The 26,565-nt window shown below is 39.9% G+C and overlaps 1 protein-coding gene across 3 annotated transcripts; it reads left to right on the top strand.

Annotated features, from left to right (window-relative positions):
* The first annotated feature begins 333 nt into the window (after positions 1 to 333).
* On the top strand, positions 334 to 22,235 carry lrrc4bb (leucine rich repeat containing 4Bb). 3 transcript variants are annotated; one of them, XM_071206680.1, is made up of 4 exons: positions 334 to 408; positions 1,301 to 1,485; positions 15,893 to 16,511; positions 16,628 to 22,235. In XM_071206680.1, exons 3-4 carry the CDS (start codon positions 16,269 to 16,271, stop codon positions 18,623 to 18,625), a joined length of 2,241 nt encoding a protein of 746 aa, XP_071062781.1. In that variant the 5' UTR covers positions 334 to 408; positions 1,301 to 1,485; positions 15,893 to 16,268; the 3' UTR covers positions 18,626 to 22,235. The 3 variants fall into 3 exon arrangements, with proteins under 3 accessions (XP_071062781.1, XP_033963226.1, XP_033963224.1); XM_034107335.2 differs by lacking the exon at positions 334 to 408 and having other exon boundaries at positions 424 to 1,485; XM_034107333.2 differs by lacking the exons at positions 334 to 408; positions 1,301 to 1,485 and adding an exon at positions 11,479 to 11,871.
* The last annotated feature ends 4,330 nt before the right edge of the window (positions 22,236 to 26,565 follow it).

Raw genomic sequence — 26,565 nt, 5'->3', positions numbered from 1 at the left:
TGACACAATGAACAGATATGATGTAAAGCCAGTTATAAAAACGGTATATTTAGTATCTTTTGTGAAAATAATAGTTGCTGTTACAATAAGATATTAAGAGCTAGAATGAAAACACATCATTAATTCGTCCATGTTATACATTTTTAATTCCTGTATTGTCATATCTTCCGTTTAGTTTCAACTGGTTTATACTTGACATGAAAAATACGGTGCAATCGTTAAGGCCTAATAACTGCAACTACACCAAAAATAGTACAACACTGACACCTGCTGGTGGTATTGCAGCCACTACGTTATCTTGAATTTGAACTGAAAGTAAAAGCTTCGAAGGCAAAAAAACATTGGATTTCCGGAAAAAACGACAGAGGCTGTTCGGTCACGAAACCAAAACACATCGATCATAAAACTGTAAGTTAACTTCAAATATAAAATGCTTGTGAGTCATTAAGATCTTCTGATTGTTATTGAGAAGCAACAGTCGTCTTGGGCAAAGGGTTTCAAGAAATATCATCGAAAAAGTCCGAACATATTTCTCTACGCTATGACATTTATTCTCATTTCAATTTGACCTCACAATGACAGGTATTTGAACTGAGGGGAAAATCTAAGTAAATCCATCTCATTGAGATATTTCAGTTTGGACCAAATTGGACATCAGATATCAGACTGTTAAACACCTGAACTTTTGAAACAACATCCATAACATTCATCTGGCTGCAATTTAGAAATTATTTATCTAATATATCATATCATCCAATCACTTGTACATAGACTCTTATTGCACTATTTTTACTTATTTACTTGCACAATTTTTTCTGTTTTTCTGTTTTATTGTGTTGCACTGTTGGAGGAGCCTGTGACCTAAGACTTTCATTGTTATAACTACAGTGTAGCTATGTACGTATGACTAATAAAAGCCTTGAACCTTGATTGTGTCTTGCGCACACACTGGTTTGCCACAGAGCAAGCCTGTTTACTTGTACATGATCCTAGGATAGTTCTCAAGTGAAAAGATAAGAAGACAAATGTTTCAGTTATCTGACTATAATCAAGTATAAACATAATCCAGAAATAAGTGGGAGGCCATATTTATTTCAAGTGTAGTGGGTAATACTCCAAAAGGTGTGCAGTGCTCATGAATGCAGCTCAAACCACGACTCCTCCCCCAACCACTGGGTTAGGTTAGGGCTGGTTAAATAATTCACCTGTTGGTTATCTTCCCTGTCTGACCCTCTTTAATGGTCACACATGCAGAGCACACACACAGTGGCATTTGTTCTCTGCTTTTAACCCATCCTAGTACCAGGAGTCTACTAGGAGCAGTGGGCAGCTATTGCACAACGCCTGGGGAGCAATGATGTCCGGTGCCTTGCTCAAGGGCACCACGGCAGGGCAGGATGTGAACCAGACCATATTTAGGTCTGTTTGGACCGGCGACCCTACAGCTCCCAGTCCAAGCCCCTACTGACTGAGCCGGTGGTAAAGGTAGGCAGAATATTTTATTCCATGGATAACTTGATCTCCTTGGTTTGTATTATGATATTCTGTTTGTCCTGCTTCCTATTGTCCTGCACACCATTAGTTTGTTAAAACCTCATACCTGATGTGAGTAGGGCCCAACATTGAAATAGTTTGAATGCCGCATGGTGGGCCATTTTGAACCTCCATTTTACCTGCTGTTGTTTTGTTTTTTTGGTTTGCACTTGTCTTATATTAAAGCATCTGTTTTGCCTTTACTTATTGCCAATGTTTTTTGTCCATTTTTGTTATCTGAATGTTTTGCTTGTAGTAAGTTGTAAGTTTTTTGGATTTAGATTTTAGCTTCTGTTGTAGGCTATAGCTTTCAGCTTCTGTTGTATAGCTTTAGTTGCATATAGTTTCGCTTATAGTTTAGCTTTTGGCTTGGTATGTATTTTTGTCAATTTGAACATGGTGTTTAAACCAACTGAGATGTTTTGGGATTTTTGTGTGGAGCTAAATTCTGGTCACCCTCACTGTGTGCTGTGGACTGGGGGCTGGGGCGCTCGAGAGTGTTACCCGTTTGCTGTGTGTGGTTTTCTGTGAGTGTACCTGGTGAGTGTATGGTAGCAAAACATAGCCGGCCAGCCCATTTACTGGCCTTAGCCCACTTAAGTATATATTTTATACACATTCTGTAATAATATTTTAACTGAACATTTCTTTGTTCCGTAACAATTTTATCTTGCAGCACCCATTTGCTGAGATTCCTATTTTGTATAACTTTAATAAAGATGAATGTTTATTTTGAAACGCTTCTCTGTCCCTAAGTGAATTGTCTTTGGTACTTGTGAAATTAAGGGTTTTGGTAAAAGGTACAACTGTCCTGTGTCCATTTTGTGGGTTGCCATGCATTGTCAGTCCTTATATGTCCTTTAACCATTTACTTTAATAAGTAGTGAAATATAAACGTACCACCCTCTCACTAGATTCTCTGGGCTCTGTACACATGTTGTGGTTTTCGGCCTTTAGGTTTTGCAGCAGCGACTTCACTTCCTCAACTTCCCTTCTGCCCCTCTCTGATCGAGGGTACTTTAATGATGAAATTGTGTGCATGAATAAGAATGCTTTGCTGAAGTGTGCAGATTCTTCTGAAGCATCAGCTTGGCACTCTATTGGACGCTGATTCTCCTGGGGTATCTTGTAAATCGTATGATGGTCTGACTCTTTGTGTTGCTGACTTGATTTATACATGACTGGAATAGTAATCTTGTAGTACAACAGCTCTGTATTCTTGATGTATTGACCTAGATTTCTGGCAAGTCACAACCTGCATTTTTAGCATCTTGCAAGCATGGTTCTAAATTGTAAGATCACGATTCTTCACACACTTCATGGCTTTTTGCTTTGTTCACTTGAATATACTTTAACATGAAGCCTCTGACTTTTTGTTTCAGTCAGCTACCTTTGAGGTCTCTGCTGTAAATTCACTATAATCCCAGCAGAGCCATTCTTCCTGCAGAACATATTATTGCAGGTCTTTTGATAATGAGGTGTTTTCTTTTCTTGTTAGGGTTGAGGGTTGAGGTTATAGAGTCTTTTCTGTAGTTGGCAAACAAAAGTTTGTCCCACCTAACATAATGTCATCAATCTCTCTGGGTTTTTGGTAGTTCCTGCTCAATGCATCTGCAAAACAAAATCATTACCTACAAAACCTATTACCATTCTTGATTCTCAGTGAAATGTATACTTTAGAGGCAAATGCAATCCCTGCAAGCAAAAAGTGGTTTCATGAACTGGTCATTAATGAGAGTTCGCTTTTTCTTTTTTACTTCAATTACATATTTTAGACTAGTGAAAAGCAAATATACATTAAAGTGTTTATTTTACAACACTTTGTTTTTTTGTCTCTGTTTTACTACTGAATTCACTAAAAGTTAGTATTAATTTGCATATCCAAGCATCACATTTCCAAAAACTAAGTAGTGCAATAATCAACTGGCAACATTTTAGGGTGATATCTAAAGACTTTACCTCTATTCATGTATAGATTAGATTCTAGCTAAATGTAACTTTACGTCTCTGTTTATACTGTAGTTTGAATGTTTTTACAGAGCTTTGTTTACAGATGCATAGACTGATATAAATGTATATTTCATATGCATGTGTTGCTGTTGACAGTATATTTATTTACAATACAGGGTGTGAAGCTGACCGTTGAGCGGCCCAGACCAAGCAAGGAGGCAGAGCGTCCAAAAATATAACCCGACGTGGGCATTTATTAAAAACATGGGCACAAAGTTCACCGCCTCACTCAATCCTGCGGTTCTCCTTTCACACATCCTGCAGCCACAAGGATCTCACACACACACCCAGCCCTCTCAACAGACAGAGAAACAGAGCCTAAATACACACACTCTAATCAGCACAACAAGACACAGGTGAGGGGGGAGGAGACAACACAGGACACCAGGTGCACACCGTCATCAGCCACAGACAACATATACTGTGCAAACACGCTAATAAAGTGCCCTATTACCCGGCCTGAAGCCGTCAGTCCATAGTGACGAAGTTCCCTTTGTCACACAGGGTGATACAAAGAAGTATCCAAAATTCAGTTTAACACATAAGATGATGCTATATTACATATTCGAACATGAGAAGATCATAACCTCTCATGGGTATTAATTTAGACGATACAACCAAATAATGGTACAAAAAGAACAGCTGAGGGAGAATTCTTTTTTATAATTGCACTTCACTCACTGATCACAAGATGGCAGTTGAACATGATATTTTCTCCGCACTATAACTGAGGCTTGCTTTGAAAGACCTACATAAACAGCAGACTCTCTTATTACTCCATTTGACAAACATCTCCACAATCTTGGCTGTGAAAGTAAAAACAGAAAACAAAATAATACTAACGGTCCACATTAGGGACATAATGTCTACAGAAAGAAACTTGTTTATGAGCTACAAGCTAGAAGAAAGTGGATTTCAAATAGTTTAAAGGAAAACAATAACCATTTAGAACTGGATATTCTATTAGTGTAGGTGTTCTTACAACATCACAACTCCATTTAAGGTCCTATTTTCTAAATGAATAGTTCAAGAACACCCAAACGGCTTTTAAAAGTAGAGTCCATGTGAGTAAAAGTGTGTGGGAGAAAATGACTATCTCTTGTTTTTATTGAGTTTTAATAGAGAGTCTTCTTAAACGCACATCTGAAACACCAGAATACATCATGTTTGCATCGACGCATACTGCGGGCCCACATCTGCATATGAACATGGACCAACGCCAACAAACACACACACACATGCACGCTCAAGCTCATACCCGCAAACACACTGTGTACAAACCAAAAGTGAGTTCTCACAGACAGGAAATGATGTCAGCTCTTGTCTCCAAGGAGATGGAGGCAGTTGCTAAGATACTGTGACACTAGGATTTCTCTCTCTATTTTCTCTCCCTCTCTGTCTCTCCAACACGCGCACACACATACACACACATGGATGTCACCATGCATAACTCGAAACTCTCCCTTGCATCTCTCTTATTCTCTTGCACAGATGGCAATGAGCACCAATCCAACTTTTCCTGTCACATTTCTAAAAATAACCCCCTGCAAAAATGATCACTTTGTTCACCATCCCAATTGGACGCTTAGGGCCATTACACAGATCACTAATGCTCTTCAACCGAATCTAACATCGGTGCTATACTGCTACAAAAATGATCCACATTCTTAATCTTTGCTTTGAACTGTGTGCAATTACTCAACCACCCACTTCCAGAGTGGTGAGGCCTGTAGCTAGTATCCCGAAACGATGGAAGTGATGGATGCGTATCAGCACCCCTCTAAAGCTTCCTCACAGTGTGAGCTGCACCTCTCTCGCCGCTATCAGCATGCCACATATGTCTTGGTACTAGCATGTTGCTGCCAAATCCTCGCCGCCCCCCCCTTCCTCTGCCCCTGCGGCTCCCAACACAGCATTAAGAGTTTATGGGGTTTGGGTTGTATTGGAAATGCCATGCGCTCGTCCTCTGGATGGTGGGATTAGCTTTCCCTGCTGTATTTCTACTCCAAGAGCCTTCCTGTACTGATGACACAAGCAATGCAGCGATGAGTGTTTGTTCATTTACTGTGCACAAATGCATGTCCCTCTCCCTCCCTCCACTCCATCCCTCTCTGTCACACACACACACACACACACACACACACACACACACACACACACACACACACACACACACACACACACACACACACACACACACACACACACACACACACACACACACACACACACACACACACACACACACACACACACACACACACACACACACGCACACAAAGACTCACACACAAAGACTCACACGCACACTGAAGCTCAAGGGTGCCTGGACACACACAGGCATACTATATATGCATAAGGGGAATATCAAATTCAATGTGCAATGACACAGCGAGGACATAGAGTGAAAGAGAGGGCGGTGGAGGCACAGGGTGGGTTTGGCATGGGCGGCGTGGAATCATTTTAAATGGCGCGGGGGTTGGGAGGCAAAAAGATGTACAGAGTGGGGAGACGGTGAGAGTGGCAGGAAGGCTCTGGAAGGCAGCCAGGGTCGGGGACTGTATGTGGGCTAAGATTTCAGCATGAGTGATGGGGAATAAGGGAAGAGGGAGAAAGAGGGGAAAGGAGGAATATCCTCTGCACCACTGTGTGACTGGAAATTTAATAGAGGGAGCGAGATAGAGGGAGAGAGAGGTGGATGGGTTGGAGGGAGAGAGGCAGGGGAGGGGGAGGGGAGAGGAAGAGAGAGGCAAAAGGCACAGAGACCTCATTGCTGTGCAGCTTTCAGCAAAAGCTAGTGGTCGTGAACAATGCTCACTACGGCATTCACAGAGAGGGAGGGGGAGTATATGTCTCGGGGGTCTTTCTGAAGCATAACTGGCCTTCTGTGTCCTTTGACCTTAACTGTGAGCTGAGACAGAGCAAATATGTACTTGGATTTATCAACCTGATCTCACCAGAATGCGTGACTCCACCACGACTCCTTAACACCGCATTGCGTGGTGGAGTCACGCACTCTGCTACATTTGCGTGTCGGCACCACGCAAACAACCCCAATGTAAAGTGAATGAGGCTCCTTTGTCGTGGTGCACACACGCATTTCTACAACGTCCCGCAGTGAGCTTTTATTCTATAAAACGTTTTTAAAATCGACTTTATAGCTTGTAGTAACTCACGGGAGGCTTCTTTTATTTTATTTGTATTCATAATAATTTTTATTTTTCGTCAGAATGTAAAAATTACATTAGTTACGAATTTTTGTTCTCAAAAAACAGTGCATTGTGTGTAATGCAACTGTGATTTTTATTAAATTAGTTAGTTTTTAAGGAAGGCCAGAGCTTCAGCTGTGTCAAATAGATTGTTCCCTTTAGTTAACGTTTTTTAAAAGATAATGATCATGTCCCCTGTATTGTATTACGAGCGTCCATTCCCATTGGATAACGGAGAATTTTACACCCGGAAGTAAGTATTCTCTTTACTGTCGATTGATTTTACAGTGATATGTGAACTACTCATCAACTCAAAAACACCAAATTGTCCTTTTTTTTCCCTTCGATTCGGAGAAACAAATCTTTTTTCGGAGTTTTTGGATGGCAGAAGACACTACACAGAATCCTCAGCTATCGTGTGGGACTACACCATGTGCTTAGCTTGGCAAACCCCGTGATCAGTCCTCAAGCTCTGTGATTGGATGTTGGAGCGGCAGTGCGCGAAGTTTACACGGAGCGTCAAAAAGCACCTTGAAATGGAATGAAACCCATCGACGGCACACTATTCAAAACAGGAATCGAACGTGTCCTACCCCCCCCCCCCCCCCTTAGGTCGCAGGTTCCTCCAACAGTGCAACACAATAAAACAGATAGGCCTACAGAGAAAAAATAGTGAAATAGTGCAATAAGAGTCTATATACAAGTGATTGGAATCTTTTATTTTTTTTATTTAATCTTTATTTAACCAGATAAAAGCATTGAGATACAATCTCATTTGCAATGCTGACCTGGCCAAGAAGGCAGCAACGTTACATATAACACATAACACACACATATAAAAGAGAACATAACTAAGAAAACAAAAGACAAAAAAGAAGTCACATTGTGAATATGATATATTAGATAAATAATTTCTATGTAGCAGCCAGATGAATGTTATGGATGTTGTTTCTAAGTTCAGGTGTTTAATAGTCTTCTGGCCTGTGGGATGAAGCTGTCTCTGAGTCTGGTGGTTTTAGTCCGGATGCTGCGGTACCGCCTGCCAGACGGCAGCAGACAGAACAGTTTGTGGCTGGGGTGATGGTGGTCTTTTATAATCCTGAGGGCTTTCTTTAAGGTTAACGTGGTGTTCTTACTCCACTACATTTATTTTAGTTACTTTACAGATTTGGATTAATGATGTGAAATATAAACAACCCTTAAATCAGATTATAGTTACACCTGAGTAAAATTCAGTGAAGGTGATTGTCAAGTGCCAACAATCAGGCAAGATATTTGATAGTTGGTGCTTGAGAAGACTAAACATTTATCTGCAGATCCGTATAAAGCATATTCATTACTCGTTATTCTCTAATAGTTAATTAAAGACTGTATATAATTGATATTTTGCACATTCCTTTCAAGATTTCAAGATTTTCTAAGGTTTATTGACATATCATATACACAACTACGGTGTAGTTATGCAATGAATGCAACACTTGGGTCACAGGTTCCTCAACAGTGCATTACAAGACATCTATCAATATGTGTATACCTCCACCATTAAACTGTCATATTCTGCACATGTATTATTCTATCTAACATCTTATAAGAGTATAATAAATATATATAATATCGGTTAAAATAAGTGCTTCAACATAGTTAACATTGCAGGAAAGTTGATTGTCAAGTTCCAAAACAAACCATGCAATATATTAGACGTTAAGTACTTTGTCAGGCTTAATATGTATCTGTAGATAGATACCCCCAAAGCTTTTTTCTTATTTAAAAGAAGACCTTAGCCTAAAGTATTCTTTAATGTTTAAATAAAGCCTTATTAGTTTGTCTGTTTTGCACATCCTCCTATCAGGCACTAAACTGTTTTATTGTAGATATTATTTACAGTATCTTCTTGATATTTTCTATTCTATATTTATATCATTGACCTTCTACTTTCCCACTATGTACTCTTAATATTTAAGTGTTTTCATCAAATATAACACATTCAAAAGTGCTTTACAAAAATGAAAGACATTAAGAAAAAGGCATTTTAAACAGTCATTAAAAAGCAACATAATCTACCTACATTGCAATTACTCTAAACGTGTAATAACGTTCTTTAACCAGTAGGAGGTGCGGGTTAAAAAGCTGTCAAGTTTATAGTGTTAACAAAATAAAATATACTGCTGTTTCTGTTTTAGTTTACGACGAATATATTTTGTTATAGTTTTGATATTTGTAACACAAAAGCGATGGAAAAACCCCACAGCAACACAGAAAATATGGTCTTAACATGACCCAGCGGTCTAGTAGTTAATAAAAAACAATAATATCAAAACAGATTATTACTACTAACTTTATTGTGAAATTAAAACAGAACGGTAAAAGAATAGTTTCCGGTCTATTCTGATGCCCGATCTCTGTTGATCAGTGTTTCTCGAACTTTTTCATGACAAGGACAACTTAACCAATAAAATAACACTTGTGGACCACCTAACTCCACAAATATCTAAAGACACATCGTTTTTTACAAATCGCCTGAAAATGGTACAAACAAGTGGCAACATGTGTGATGAAGGTGTTTATCTGGGCTATACCATGCAATCAAAAGTGAAACTTAAGCTCGCTCCATTGCAGAGATATTCCCGCGACAGTGCGGAAAACTTAAATAAATTAATTAATTTCAAATGTGAGATTGTACCGATATACTCACGGACCACTAGGGGGCGCTCACGGACCACCAGTGGTCCGCGGACCACACTTTGAGAAGCACTGCTGTAGATAAATAAAGAACTACGATAGATGTGTAATATTTAATGCAGCCAAACCATTTATTACAATGCATTCATGTGATGACTTTCAAAGAGTAAAGCAAGCACTGCTGAATAAAGTATGATTTTATCTTTTACGAAACGTTTTATATGGAATGCACGGGGTTTGTCAAGCTAAGCACATGGTGTAGTCCCAAACGATAGCTGAGGATTCTGGGTAGTGTAGTGTCTTCTGCCATCCAAAAACTCAGACAAAATATTCGTTTCTCCGAATCGAAGGGGAAAAATACAAAAGCATTGTTCACAATTTAAACCAATCAATGTTGTGTAATTAACAAGGATATTTTTGTGTTTTTGAGTTGATGAGTAATGCAGATATGACTGTAAAATCAATCGACAGTAAGGAGAATACTTACTTCCCGGTGTAAAATTCTCCATTATCCAATGGGAATGGACGCTCGTAATACAATAAAGGGGACATGATCATTATCTTTTAAAAAACGTTAACTAAAGGGAACAATCTATTTGACACAGCTGAAGCTCTGGCCTTCCTTAACAACTAACTAATTTAATAAAAATCACAGTTGCATTACACACAATGCACTGTTTTTTGAGAACACAAATTCGTAACTAATGTAATTTTTACATTCTGACGAAAAATAAAAATTATTATGAATACAAATAAAATAAAAGAAGCCTCCCGTGAGTTACTACAAGCTATAAAGTAGATTTAAAAAACGTTTTATAGAATAAAAGCTCACTGCGGGACGTTGTAGAATGCGTGTGTGCACCACGACAAAAGAGCCTCATTCACTTATTGGGTTTTTTTGCGTGGTGCCGACACGTAAATGTAGCAGAGTGCGTGACTCCACCACGGAATGCGGTGTTAAGGAGTCGTGGTGGAGTCACGCATTCTGGTGAGATCAGGTTGGGATTTATGTATACCTACACCAGTCTTATAGTGGATTCAAACCACCATGCAGTAAGGGATGGTTTCCTTAATTTGCACACATTCTAAACTTCAATAAATGTTTTGTGAAGGGGATGTTGAAGATGTAGGACATACCCTTGACACATGTGGACATACCCATGGCAAAGATCGATGTGAGGCAGCCACTTAGACAGAAAGACGGACTGAGCTTCTTTTATTGGCTAATAACTTGCTGGCGTTCTTTACAATTCATTAATTAAAACATGCTGCAGCCCACTATACTACATGCAACAGCCTGCTCACAAAAAAACTCACATTTTCAGGCTTCAGAAATATCTAACGGTATGTGTTTTATAATGTCCAAACCTCACATGGCTGCAGTGTTTTCTCTACATGTCACTTAGGGCAAGAAGTAGTGAATTCCTCATGTATTCAATCAACCACTGAGAGAAAGAACACATACTCATATGCAAAGATTGCAAAATACAGACCTCATTAGTTTGCTGTATTTAATATACGCTGGCCTTTTCTAACATGCATGTGCTGGCACTGCACATGTATTATGAATATGGACATTATTATAGGCCTACACCACTCTTTAAGACTCAATGGTGCATAAATGTGTCTTACTGCAGATGTTTTGGCCTGTTGGCTCAACAGTAAACAGGTGTCCATACATAGATATAAATACTGAAAACTGAGCAAAAAATGCACAATATTTCACAGCAGAGAAACACACTGACTCAAATTAGCCAGCTGATCATTTAGTGCTGCTGAGTCATATTAATGAATATGTGACTATTCATCATTACAAGCTTGTGATGCACCAGGGATCTAAAACAACATTTCTAGACTGAAACAAACCAGACATTAAGAGCAATACGTAAGTTTAAATGCTCTTAAGAAAACAGGTGCATCCATGAGTCGTGGGTCCTTCATTTATTCTAATGATGTCTTAGTGGGATTCAGACTGTGACATACGGAATGTGCGTAAAAACCCGCTTATGCTGGACGCAAAATGCTCTGCCCACCGGGCGCCGTCGCGTTTGCTGCCTGCGTTCCTCTCCAAGGATGATAAGGCGCATGGATGCACTCGTCCCAGACCTCGTCCCAGAAATGTGATAATACTAACTTCATTTTCTCCAACGACCTATAATCTGATCTCCGTCTGCGTTTTTTCCCTCTCCCCCGTTTGTGTGCGTGCGCGTGTGTGTGTGGATTGTGTTCATCTTTAACCTGCCATCACTGTAGCCCCCCGCGTTGCGTTGGCGCTGCGGAATAGCCTACAAGAACAAGAGCCAGCTCACAGCCGTGGAAACAAGCGGATCAATTTAGGGAAGAGAAAAGGAGAGATAGACAGCCAGGTTTGGAAAACTGGCAATCTGAAGAAGGGACAAGTAGAGAGAAAACATCGACCATACGCCGCTGAAACATTAAGGTACGTGTGTTTATTGCTTGTACAGGTAGAAGGGACTGAAATGGACGGCGTAATTATTGCATATGTTACCTAATCTGCACGGATTCTGAAATCAGACAAGAGACGACTAAAACAGTTGACAACGATGTGTAAAGGTTGCACAGATTGAAGTAAATAATTAATATCAGCAAAAGATACAGTCGATGTCATATACGAAAAAAAGACGCGGTTACAAATGAATTGGAATAACATGTTTTCTTATGTAAGCCTGTGTGTTTGGCATGTCTACACATATTTAAAAGAAGAAATATGATTGTTGGATTGTTTTTTGGGTGCAGTCATGTTGTCATTACCCTGAAGAGAGAATGGATGCAAGCCATTTTGTAATGCAGCATGTGCAGAATTAGGCCTATTCAGAATTTCAATTGCGTTCCCGAGAAGGTGCGCCGTAGTGCAGCTGCATAGATGAATAAGGCCATTCTGTTAGATTGTAGGAGATATTATGCTGGAGGCTATATAATGAGGAGAGATTGCAGATTAGAGGTTGCGACTGCAGGAGAAATGGTCAGGCTGTGGGCTTTTTTCCCCTTTTTTTCACGAGTTGATATCAGATAAATGGGGAAATAAAACTGTCATCATGAGTTAAAAGTTGAGAAAATATTTGGCATGAACCTACAATCTTCCTCTCTTCAAATGCACCGTTTGTTACCATACTGGTGAATTGCGTCTCATCCTTCCCTGATTCCCACGTCCTGAATCAATCTAGTGTTGTCATAGTTACAGCAGATGATGTTGGCCCTGCTGCACCTGTGTCGCTTTGTGTTCATCTCGACCATCTGTAAATACATGAGGTCTAATTGGGCCTTGTGTAGGAATACAGGAAGCATCCCACAGCCTTGGTGTTTATTAAACAACACCATATTTTTGCCTCTTCACAAACCTTAATGACTCTGTTGTAGAGAGCAAGGCATTGATACAATCAGGCGCTTACGATGATGTGATTGGTTTGTAGCAATTGGTCAGCAGCTTGCAGCTAATTTGTCTTTTCACGACTGAGCGCTTTCTCAGGCCTGATCGAATAATCAATATCTACATGGTTGCAATCTGCTCTTGACATGGAACAACGGCTAAGATCAAGAAACAGAAATACCTTTTTAAGTGAAATTGGTTAGAAAAAAAACCACAATGGCCGAAAATTCAACCATGTCATAATCCAAGGGAAAACACATTTTGCAGCAAGGATGAAGGATGAAGGCCGCTGGCAAAGGAATTGGCCCGCAGATGTATCAAGGTGCAATAATCTAAAAGTAAAGATCATCATCAGTGAGCTGTTGTTCTTGAGGAGAACTTGAAGATGGGAGGTCAAGGCAACAGGCTGTCAGATTCAAGGTCTCTCCATCCATAAGATGTGTTTTTCCCTGTGAGGTGTTTTACATTGATTGTTTTTCACTGACTCTCCCCTGTGGGTTTGCCACGTAATTCAAAGGAAAAAGTGTAGCTCAATTCCTTCGATATTGTTTTGTCTACTTGAGAAAAATACAATACAATACAACTACCAAAGGCTTTTGTCTAATGGGAAATTAATCTTTCTCCTAAGCCTATGGAGGTAACAAGTTTGTACTTTCATTTATTTGTTCTGCATTTATTGTTTTGCAGGGGCAGCTCAGAATGTCAAGTCATTACAAAGTTAGATCTAATTGACATATGTTGTCCCTGCAGGTAGAGGGCAAACACCCACAGAACAAAACATACACAAATACAACTGCACAATACATAAAAGTGTGTGATAAGTAATATAATCTGTTATTTGCAATATCACTATATATTTTTGGGTGAATACAACTCATGTTGTTAATCTAAATACTTGAAAAACAAACTTCTCCATTACTTAAAATGTTACATATAAAAAATTACGGCAGTGGCAGGATAAATTATAAAATGGCCATTTTGAATTCTTATTCACCGTCTTTTTAAAACAGCCCCATTCCAAAGGAAACAGAAATGAAAAGCACTAGTGTACATAATGATGCTCCAGTGTATGAAAACATTGTTTTGAAAGCACTGGTATGCTCAGTTATGCGACAAGGGAATGATGTTGTGTTTTGATGCTTCTGTGAATCATTTTCCGTTGAGCAAAACATTGTAACTATCAAACCACCATTCGAGATAACATACATCCTGGGAGATATGTTTTATTTTCAAGTCAGTCAAATTATTGAAATGCATAATTACCTGCTGGATGGGGATGAGAAGGAGACTCTTCAAGGGAGGACGCAATGCAAGGAAGGCCATAATGAGGAGTGCTGCAAATGGGCTGCATGCAATAACATTTAGGTTTTGCATTATATTCATAAATCTTCATTTTCTTATTCCTAATGGTTAATGTCTTGTTATTCCTCTGTGGCAGTTACAGTTAGAAGGGTTGAAGATAGACGTGTGAATAATATTTGTGTGTTGAAGAGAAAGCGACTCTGTGGGATGTGAAAAAGGTCTATTTTTAGCATGCATTCCCTTATGAGCTTTCTTAATAGCTGCTTTAGGAGTTCTCAGAGCTATGTTATTAATAAAGACTGATGTTGACCTAATCCTCAGACCTTGTAGATATTAGGATTCATGCGGAACCACCTCCCTCTGTTGTGATATTGAAGGCCAAGGTTAAACACATCGCTAACTTGGGTCTCCCGGCACTTATGTGAATGTATATTTGAGTAAATATTCAGTTTTTACTTCTCAAGATAAAGGTATCTTAGTAAAAGACGTATGTCTTGTGTAACAGCAAACGCTGTAAAGGGACTGAACCTTAATCTTTAAGTCGAAAGATAAGTAGAATTAGATCACAAAGGTGCTGCTGATCAGTTTTCATGTTTATCAGGCTCTGCTAAACACAGTAATGTGGAATAGGGCACTGGACAGTAAAAACACAAGATGGTGAGTGAGCAGGTTGCCACAGCAACGGTATTTCTAGGAGCGCATGCACCGTGGCTGCATAGGAGAGGAGATGCTAAGGACTGCGATGGAGCCTTTAAAAAATAACCTGTTTATTAGAGAGTAAACATATTAGGAAAATGCATCCGAGAGTTATCTAAATGAAATTGTAATAATGGTAACAGCGGCCATGTGAGTGACATTGATAGAGATCTCTTTATTTGTTTTGCAACGACAGCATAGGCTTGTGACTGCGAGAGTCATGGTGTCGAAAATAACCTGCCCGAGAAAACAATGAACACTTTCTTCCTGTTCTAATCATTTAGTGAAACAGTGCAACCTTTTCTAAATGTAGTTAGTCTGCTGCTGATGCTTGTGGCCATTTCTGTGTGAAACCCTCTTAACAAAAGATACACAGATACACATTTCTGGATTACAAAAGCCCTTGAAAGTGTTTTGCACCATATTTTTTTCCTTTGTTCACAATGTAGTTGTCATCTTCTTGTCTGGTTCATTAACTTTGGTGGCTAGGGATCTTGTCTTATCGTGCATGCTTATTGTACACAGCATGTGCATTGCGGTAACATTTCGGGAGTCAATAATCATTTCTTCATCTTAATGGCTAAATTACTGCTGCCTCATGATGGATTGCATGAATGTCTGCATTAACCTTAGGTCTAGATGAATACTGAAAGCAGTGGTAATTGCATTCAACAACTTGGCATTCTTTTAAATGTGAAATTTCTATTGCTGTCTGTATAAATCGAAGGATAATTAGACGATGTGACTGCGGTGCGGTCCTAACCCATCTTGTGGTTTTTGAGATTTGTGGCCATTTCAGACCATGACCCAGATGTTAAGTTCAACCTATGAAGAAAATGGCAGCTGACTCACCAGTTAGACTACAGGCCATAATTTGAGTGCCACCTCTTTACAAAAAAATCCTGACCCAGCTTGTCATACACTCTGGCGACTGGGGATTTTAATATTTCAAGATTTAAATCCAGATCCGGGAATACATGAATGTCTGTGCTGCTAGGCTGATGTCTTAAAGCTACTGCTCTGTGCACTTACTCAACCTCTTTTCTCTTTCTCCTTGTTTCTCTTTCCCCTACAGTGAGAAGCAACAGCCTCCACAGAGACAACACTTTGAAGAGCATACCCTGCCCAAAATTGGCTTTCTATTAAAAAAATTGTCATGGGAACAAAAAATACAGAATTCCCTAAAATGACTTGTTGAAAAGGAAAAGGTGTTTGATATTCAAAGAAGTATGAGCAAAGTAAAATAAGAATCTATTAATGATAAACAGTCTTAAATATATATCATAACACTTTTCCCTCTCCCTATTTTTAAAGTGACTGCTTGAAGGAGAGAAAAAAAACAACAGAATAGTAGCTTACGATATGAACATAAAGATAAGCACTTAAGGTCTCCTGTTTGGAGGTGACTTATTAACTTCATAGCAATAGGGGCGGGTCATGACTCAGTTGCCATGCGTGTTGTCATGGTGACCAGCCCCTGTTCCCCTTCCCCCCTCCTCTGGTTGGTCCAGATTCTGTTGTGGTTTCACAACCATGGACCCCAGCTGACAGAGGCAGGACCCGCCTGCCCCAACCCTTGTACGTGCTCCAATCAGGCGAGCCGTGTCATCTGTACCAGGAAGAGTTTAGAGCAAGTCCCGGAAAGTATTTCAGAGAACACAAGATACCTCAATCTACAAGAGAACACTATTCAGGTAAATACGGCTTCATCTACAAACACAGCATACAATCAGACTGGATACAAATATGTTGACAGATGTAATTCTAATGTTTTTTCAACATGCCTCCATGTTTTTTGTTTTCACACCAGGTGATCAAGTCTGACACGTTTAAGCACCTGCGGCATCTGGAAATCCTCCAGCTCTCGAAGAACCACATCCGGCAGATTGAGGTGGGAGCTTTCAATGGCCTTCCCAACCTCAACACGCTGGAGCTTTTTGACAACCGTCTCACAGTGGTACCGTCACAAGCCTTTGAGTACCTCAGCAAGCTAAGGGAATTATGGCTACGGAACAACCCCATCGAGACACTGCCGGCCTTTGCCTTTCACCGTGTTCCCTCTTTACGCCGTCTCGATCTAGGGGAACTCAGGAAACTGGATTTCATCTCGGAGGCGGCCTTCGAAGGTCTGGTCAACTTGCGCTTCTTGAATCTTGGCATGTGCGGCTTGAAGGATATCCCTAACCTCACCCCACTAGTGCGACTGGAGGAGTTGGAGCTGTCAGGGAACCAGCTGGGGATAGTCAGGCCTGGATCTTTCCAGGGCCTGGTGTCACTTCGCAAGCTGTGGCTTATGCACTCCAGAGTGTCAGTCATTGAACGCAATGCCTTTGATGACCTCAAAAACTTGGAGGAGCTCAACCTCTCCCACAATTCCCTGCATTCCCTGCCCCATGACCTCTTCACCCCTTTGCACCAGTTGGAGAGGGTACATCTCAACCACAACCCTTGGGTGTGCAACTGCGATGTTCTGTGGCTCAGCTGGTGGCTGAAAGAGACTGTTCCCAGCAACACCACCTGTTGTGCTCGATGCCATGCACCCCCAGGTATAAAAGGCAAATACATTGGGGAACTAGACCAGAGCCACTTCACCTGCTATGCCCCAGTGATTGTCGAGCCACCCACTGATCTTAATGTCACAGAGGGCATGGCTGCTGAGCTGAAATGTCGTACAGGAACCTCGATGACCTCTGTGAATTGGTTCACTCCAAATGGCACCCTGATGACCCACGGATCGTACCGAGTGAGGATCTCAGTGCTTCATGACGGAACACTGAACTTCACCAACGTGACCGTGCAAGACACGGGGCAGTACACTTGCATGGTGACCAACTCCGCCGGAAACACCACTGCAACCGCTGTGCTCAATGTGTCTGCTTCAGACCCCAGCAACGCCTACAGCTATTTCACCACTGTCACCGTGGAAACAGTAGATACAGTGAGAGATCGAGAGGAGAACTCGGCAAGACAGGATGTTAATATGACCTTCATAGAATTTCCTAATCCTACGGGACGAAGAGGGGTGTTAGAGGGCCGACCAGGAATCACTATACCGCCTTCTCTCTCCTCTCTTTCCTCACTGTCCCCACGAGCCAACAAAGGTCCTGATAATACTGTGACTGTGTCAATAATGGATGTAACTAATATTCCAGGCTTGGATGATGTAATGAAAACAACTAAGATCATCATTGGTTGTTTTGTCGCAATTACCTTTATGGCAGCTGTGATGTTGGTGGTCTTCTACAAACTCCGGAAGCAGCACCAGCTACACAAGCACCATGGCCCCGCAAGAGCCATAGAGATTGTCAATGTAGAAGATGAGATCGGAGCTGGGGCCGGGAGCGGCATCTCAGGGGGTTCAACGATGAATTCTGGCAGCGGAGAAGGAACCCTAAGGATACACCATCATCCAGAAATAGTCAACCTCCCCAACATTGGCCGTAGTGATACTCTCAACCATTACTACAAGACCCATCATTTCAACAACAACGTGATGGGTCTCAGCATTGGCTCCGACGGGATGGGACAAGGAATGATGATCAATAGCAAGAACCAGCAAATGCACGATATCCCCATCTCCTGTACCTCAGTCCCAATCTCTACCGCTAATATGCTCAGCTCATCAGGAAATGGCAACAACATGAACCCTTGTTCTATGTCTCCACCGCTGCCGATGTCTCTCCCCATGCCTACCATGGGCTTACATGGATCGATCAAGGGTTTCATGGGCCAACACCAGAATCCCCAAATGGAGCCACTTCTCTTCAAGGGGAACTCAAAGGAAAATGTCCAAGAGACTCAGATCTAAAAACAAAAGCGAGAGTTTAGAGAGAGAGTGAGCAAGACTGGGAGACAGAGAGGGGATTGATGTTGGGTTTATTGCGCGGGATGATTAGACACTAGAGTGCATTGACATTACACCAGGAGAAAGGATAGACTGACACGGCAATACACCAACACATAGACTTATCCGTGACAGTCTACTGAGCCAAGGATTACCACAATGGGCCACTTGTGTTTGTGGTAACGATCATGGCCATGGAGATCAAGGAATGGACATTGCTACAATGTAAATCTGTGCCAAAGCAAATGTTTTTTGCAGTTTCTACAAGCTGTGTTCTCATATAGGGAAAACTAGCCTTTCAGAGAAATAACTCCCGAAACCATTGATGGCCAGCAGAGATGAAAGACATTCACAGCCCTTGCCACACTGAAGATCGGAGATATTACAGAACAAAATCCAAGAGACATTTTTCTTCCACATTTAACACAAACCACACTCTCTCTCAAGTGACTCAACAGACTCCCTCAAGGTGACAATTATGTAGGCATAAATAGATGGACAAAAAGGTACAGTGCAGTACAAACTACTGTGAAAAATCCACAAATTATATAAATATATTTTCATTTAAATATGTATCATTGCAGACTCCGATGCAGAGATATGTTGGGGTGGATGTATAAGCTGGTATAGTTTGTTTCTTTGTGGATAATCAGGGGCGGTGATAGCGAAGGTTATGATACATGTTTTAAGTTTGGCTACTTCTCAGAAACATAAGGGCTCAATTGCAACACTCATTGTGAATCTTTGAATTGGCTTTGTGACATAAAGTCAATTTAGGTTGTAGAACAGTAATTGCAGATCTCTGTTTGACAAACTTTTTCTGTTGCTTCAGTAATAATCATTACAAACTTTTGTGTTCTGAGAGTGTATTATGTATTTTGTAAAAGCCAGCTACTTGGTATTTGAATTGAAAATTCTGATACTTAAATGCCAGCATCAAATAATGGTTAAAATAATGTTCCATAAAACACACAGAAAGGTATTTGCGAAGATCTGTTGGGTAAAATAAAGTGTTGACAATGTGTTATTTGAACCAGATCAGTAGCCAGATATTTGCTTTTAGACAGGAATTTGATATGACCTCCTTGCTCATGGTTACCATAATCATGCCATAAAATGCTGTCATAAGATTAGGATGATGATTAGACATCTATCTGCAGCAGCATTCAAAAAGGGATTAAACATCCATCTTATGATGATTGGAATGAATGGAAATGTACAGTATATTAATAATAATAATGTCTGGTTGTATGACAATTGTAAGATCCACATTTTTACAGTGTAACTTTCATATGTTAAATGCCATTTACGCTTCTTGCGTTTCAACTATGTATTTCTTTATTTTTGTTAGTTTGATATAATGTGTACAGTTGTCTAGCCATGTATCATTACGTGTGAAATAAATCAATCATATATTGGGTCGTGGCGAGTCAATATGGCAACCACATGATGAGGAGTGAGACATTATGCAGGCCTATGTGCTAAACCTGGATTGAATGTATGGTTTGTGGTTTAGCCATGAGTCCTCCTGGTAATAATAGGTGCCATCTGCACTATTAACACGTTCAGACAGGCTTTTAGTCACTCGCCTATAGACATTACTGGTTTTTCAAAATGAGTGTCTTTAACAGAATTAGAAATTAGAAATTAGATCTCGGTATTTATTCTCCCATGGTGAGTCTTTCATGTTAGTTTGTAAATTGAAAGAACATTTAAGGAAAGAAGGCCATTAAATAGATCATTTTTGATATTTACTCAGCAGGAATCTAAAATGTTTGTTGCAATTGAGCACAAACTGGACAAGTAATTCCAGATTAATGTACCTGAGATAGTATTATCAGCAAAATCATATCAACAAGGTTTTCGACTGTAATTCAGCTCTGTGTGTGATAGTGCTGTTTCTTTCTGTTGCACCCCTCCCTCAGACCTGCATATATTTATATATATAAATATAAACGGCGAGCTGTTTTATGTGAGTTATGATGATATTTCTTATCAGCATTGTGCCCACACTTATTAGAGTAAATGGAACACTGAGGAACCATAATAATAGTGATGATAATAGTGATGATAATGTGACAGTATCAGAGAAAACCCTCCCAGATTGCACAGAGGTTAATCCATGAAAGGAACATCTTCTGCATCAATGCACATCACGTTCATCCTGTTTATTGCCAAGCATTCAAGCCATTCTTAAAAAAAAAGTATCTACAATTATATAATGCAAACTTGTCTAAATTGCAGCCATGTATATTCTACGTTTTTTATTTGTGCTCGCGAATCTCATTTAAAAGCATAGTAAAAGTCACTGTGTTGCAACCCACAGACCTTGTGGGCAGGGTTCAACTGTAGCCCCACAGAGACACAAATGGAATATAAATGAAGGCTAAAGACACAACATATGGGCCGCTCCCTTGATGTGCTACATTTGGTGGCTCTGCTGTCAGATTTCAAAGAGCATACCAGATACCTCCTTGTGTGCTTTGTGTGCGAGGGTGCTTTCCTGCAAGTTAACCGTGGAACAAATCTTCTTACCTGACGCTACTGTATCAATGTTTTATTAAGATGGTGACTCACATTATCAGCACAGAAATGTTCCTTTAGTTCCTCTGGACATTCGCAACCTGCACAATTATCATCATTATTATTAACATTTGGAGGAAATGCAGAATGGCTTTGTTTCATCTTAGTATAGTGGCTGCCATTGTACATACTGATGCGATTTAAAAGCAGGCTCATTCTACAGCAGGAATGTTAATACATGTTTGAGACACAAGCTTCAGACTGGATTCTGAATATGTGCATATTGGGCAACTGTACCTCACTGTATTTTGTAGGCCTGTATAGCGGTGATTTGATTCAGTTTGGCTACAGATGGCGTATTGGCATATGTGTATCCTCGGCTCCATTCTTTGCTTACAATGGATGCTTCAGGCCTGATGACATTTCTTGATTTGTTTTAAGCATTGGATTATCATATCTGAGACACCAAATTGCAGGACAAGAAAATGGACTGACCTTTTGGTCCTTTAAAGGTAAGCTGTTCTGTTTGATAAACAATGTTAAAAAAAAATATGAAAAATAACCTGGGTCTGTTTTAAAAGCTTTTTTAAAAGAGAGAAAGAACTATGTTAAGCTCTAAAAAAAAAATTCGATTTCTTTAATACAGAATAACGAGAAAAAGTATATCATTTTGTGTTTGTTTGTTTTTTCCTCTTTCATTTTCCGAATTGTTGGTTGTATCTCCAGTATGTGGTATTATCAATTTGGGTATTGTCATTAAATGTAATTTTTTTCACGCATTCATCCAGGTGCAACTTGTGGCAGAAGAGTGTATTTCTTCTTTCAACGTGTACTTCTCTTGCTCTTCAATGACTGTCATACAATGACTGAGAGGTATTTTATTTCACCCGTTGCTACTTCTGTGAATTCAAATCTAGGCCCGCTGTAAGCAGCTGTTAGAAACATGTGCCACCTTCATTCTTTGATGTGATTTGAAATTATAACGCACCAGAACTAACTAAATGAGATATGAGTTAAAAAGTTTAACAAAATGATGTTTCAAATAAGTTATTGCGTGACATTTTATAAAACTAAATTGAAAAAAAAGGTCCTTCAAATGACTCTGTTTACACTGTATTTATTAGTTCACTTTTTTCATTTTCATATTGATTAATCAAAACAACACGGTTGGACACAATGGCCTCTTGTGCCAGTTTTATGTGCACAATTACATTGTAACAGCTGGTAAATGGTTTTATGATTTTCCATGCAAAGGTTATTGGATTAGAGCAAATGCAGCTAAGTGCTAGCAGCTAACAAACGATTGAACTTCACAGATAAATGAATACATAACATTATGATAACCTGATCCGTAAATAGCTGTTGTCGTAAAAAAAGAAAAGACACACATTTTTTAAATTGTATTATATTGCGGAAGGCTCGTATTTGATCTTGCTGAATAACTTATTAATTGACTAATTGATTATGAGGGCTGGCTGTAGAAGTACAGCCATTCAACACAACACTATTACATCCTGTAATCACTGCCGCATGGGAACTGCCTTAATAAATCATGCGGTCCATCATGTTACATTAGCGTAATTGTACATACACCCGCAATGCCAATTTTAATTATTAGCATATGCTGCGAGTTTGCAAATCTGACAAATAAGTAAACAAAAACAAATTAGATCATTTAAGTGAATAGTGAGACATTTCCCAAACAAGGCGAGTGTAAAAGCAATTCAGTGAATTTGGGTTATGTTGCTCACATCTCAATATGAAGCGCACTTCCTATTTTTGTATGAAGGCTATGAATGTGCAGAGCTTCATTAACACATCATTATCACTAGTTCTTACCTTGAAAGGGTCGATTACATTTTGGCTTTGCCTCGCTGCGTTCTGCATTCTGTTCTGCAGTTTGTCTGCTTGTTCCAGATTTTATAATTTTAAACTTATTGTGGACCCCGAGGTTAGGTGGAACAGTATAGACTATCACAGATGTCCACTGCGCAGTACTAGTCCAACCCGAGTTATGAAACAGCACCCTCAGGGGATTCATGTAACAACAAATGCATCAGCCACGAAGCATGACAGCGAATTTGAATGATATGTTTAGATAGTATGTTGGGCCTTACGGCAGAGATTGTATTTGTAGTGTCTTAGGGGGCACTAAGTAAAGTCATTTTCTTGAATGTAATTGTACTTGGCTTGCACTCTGGTCTCCAGAGAGCTCAGTCCCCATGAGACTTCATTTTTTTACATCCCTGTATGCTGAAATAGCAATAGAGAATACAGCTGCACTATATAACGGTTACATTGTAGTATTTTCTCAAGACTGTAACACAAAGCAGAGGATTGATATGAAACCAAAGGCTCTGTAACACCTTGGGGGGACGCATTTTAGAGCCGATTATTAATATCTGTCTTTTGCAGCTTTTTTGCTGTTTCTCAGCTTGTGGTCATAATGAGCAAACATATACTCTTTTTTACTGCATGTTTGCACGAGGTACTATGAAGAGGGGGGTGTGAAGTGAGCACAGAGTGTGTGTGCAGCAGAAAGAATACATTAATATGCACTGAAGATGAAAGAGAAATGCTCAAATTCAAGCATTTAGAGCATTATGTGATAGGGGTGAATGTTGTGATGGAGAAGGGTAGTTTTCAAATTGAAAAAATAAATTCCCCTGCAGCATAAAGCAAACCTATTCACATGAGGTGTGTTTATCTACACCAACTCCCTGCTGTAATTCCTTGTGTATTAAAAAGAACAGAGGAAACCCGGATTTCTGTTTGTAAAATGCAACAATGCATCTGCCAATCCCTTTGCAGTCATTTTCTAGAAATCCACTTTGCCAGCACTATCCTCTCCTTTTCCCTATGCTGTCTTGTTCCTTCAAATTCAATAACCTCGCAGCTGTGTGTTTCTCCAGGGATTCCCCAGCTCCCCTGGCCCACAGACAGACTGCAGAGTCTGTAGGGAACCTGACACAACATATACTCCACTGTGAAGCAGAGGTGTCAGAGTCTGTGGGCTGCATCTCTGCTGATCGAGAAGCCATGGAAATGTGACAGCCTTTTATTTCTTCACACTCGAAAGGCTGCAGCGAAAAAACACATGTGTTTAAAACGAGTGTAGTGTGTTAATGCAACCGCGTGGCCTACAGTCATATCAAACAAAAATGATGTGACCTATTTAGGCATTCTTTATATACGGATGGACTACACAGAACTATTAGCTTAGCTTAGTCTGAGAAGTATTATAGAAAGTGTGAGAAAAAGACGACCCAGTTGGACCTACTTTGTGTAGATGGATAAAAGGGAAATGAGAATCCTTTTGATTTAAAGTATGCTCTTTGTTTAAAGATTCAGTCTTTGACTGTTATTACACGAAACTATGTTGGTGAATTATTAGCTTCCTTCTGATGTTCTCGGAGGGCTTTCTCATACTGTACTGAACATGTTTTGCTTTTGTTTCAGTCTATTTTTAGATTCCTTCTCTTCTCCCAGTTTCATTCAGAGGCATGCAGCAGATCCTTGGGGATATTGTTTTCTTGCTCACCCAAAGATCTCAATTAATAATCCTGAGAGAGAGAGGATTCACAAACGGAAAGCTTTATCGGTATTGGCGTGTGTTTACTTTGCAAGCACTCAGGAGCCCTTGTAACCTCAGACAGTTCTTCACCTCTTCTGGGGATAAAACACTCAACCTGACCAACAAGACATGTCACCCAGAAAACATATCTGTTTGCGTCTCTTCCCACTAAACGCTGCTGAAGTGGACGTGGGATGGAGCTGCATTTTGTATAGGCATAGACAGAATTGTCTTATGTCTTGGTACAGTGGCACCATACTCAACAGTTTGTATTTACTGTATGTGCATGTTAATAATACACAGGGAAATACATGTCTCCCCTTAACTTACACATGTTAAAAGTGCAGCACATTTTGGTAATATTGGTCTGAATTTTTACACACTAATTAACACAAATATCTAGTGATGTGGAAACACTGTACAATTAACTACTTTCTAATGCGCCCTAATCTAATGACAAGTTACAAGAAATGACAAAAAAACAAAGCATTTATCTCACAGAAAATATTGCTTGTTTCACTGTAGGCCCAAAGTACAAGATGATATTTAATGTAATTACTTTCCCATGAATTTCTTTGTCTCCAGCATACATTATAAACCGCAACTTCCTGTGTAATTACTAGACGAAGGTACTGTATGCAGCAAAGTGTTCCCCAGTGCATGCACTCCCACACACAAACACACTTTTCAGTCACTGAGCTGATGTTCTTATTAGATTATTACACTTACTTGAGTATTGATTTACCATAACTGCAGATAGGGTAATGTTTATTCCGTGGTTGGTTAATGTTGTATGTGTGGTAATTGGGGTTTTACTTTTTATTGCACTCTGAATTATATAGTGACTTTTCCTTACCCTGTTGATGCTTCAGTAATATTCATATTGTCAGCTCGGGCACTAATTGTTAAATGAATTGTCATTTGGGAAGTTATTTGCTTTCTTGCTGAGAGTTAGATCATTGAACACATTTATGGAAATTAAGCTACAGCCAGCAGCAGATGAGCTTAGCTAAAGACTGACATTTAATTCACCAGCACCACCTCATCAAAAATATGTATCTCATTTGTGTCAGCTTTACAAAAACAAAGTGTAATGTCACATTGTCTCAACCTCACGGTGATGACAAGACAACCAGACTACCCATTGTGTAACAGGTTAAAAACACAGTTACATACATTCGGTAAAAATAATAAAATGCTGGAGTGCAGCAGGTGAGAACAGAAATATGTTGCTGTTTTTTTGGGAGGAATCCGAAATGAGAATGATTGTGCAATAGGCTATTTTTAACATTGAAATCAGCTAATGCACTGATTGCGGGAAAGGTGCTTGCCAGCCCGGCATTGAGTGCATCCAGTCAAAGAGATTTTTCCTCGTCTAGATGTGTGATTTAAGAAAGCAGAACCAGCATAAAAGCAGAGAGTATTTTAAAGTGTAGCCGGTGGGTTTTTCGAGAGTCAGGTCTGCGGATTTTACTTGGTGATAAATGTGGGTAACAATTGTTGGTTTGCAAAACTGGTGCCATGCAGGACTCAGTTACGACACAAAACTCCCCTTTAAACAAAAAGAAAATGTTTTTACATTTGAGTTTTGGTGCATTATGGGGGGGGGGGGGGGCTAACCTCCTCTAGGGGAGACCTCATCTCCTCTGGGGGGAAGATTTTTTTTTTAAATATTGAAATTAAAGGTGGGGTAGGTACATTTCAGAAACCGGCTCGAGTGCACTAACATTTGAAAGTACACAGCCGAAAAGAATCCGCCCCTTCCATCAGACTTCCTTACAGAGCACCTCCTCCAACACACATGAAC

The sequence above is a fragment of the Pseudochaenichthys georgianus genome, chromosome 19, assembly GCF_902827115.2.
Source record: "Pseudochaenichthys georgianus chromosome 19, fPseGeo1.2, whole genome shotgun sequence".
Lineage (NCBI taxonomy): Eukaryota > Metazoa > Chordata > Actinopteri > Perciformes > Channichthyidae > Pseudochaenichthys > Pseudochaenichthys georgianus.
This window is presented reverse-complemented; position numbering and strand designations above follow the sequence as displayed.

Bases quoted from the DNA above. Each gene is read 5' to 3' on its own strand.
- lrrc4bb (XM_071206680.1), top strand. From the start codon at position 16,269: ATGCGTGTTGTCATGGTGACCAGCCCCTGTTCCCCTTCCCCCCTCCTC. The intron at 16,512-16,627 runs GTAAATACGGCT...TTTTCACACCAG, and splicing joins TACAAGAGAACACTATTCAG to GTGATCAAGTCTGACACGTT.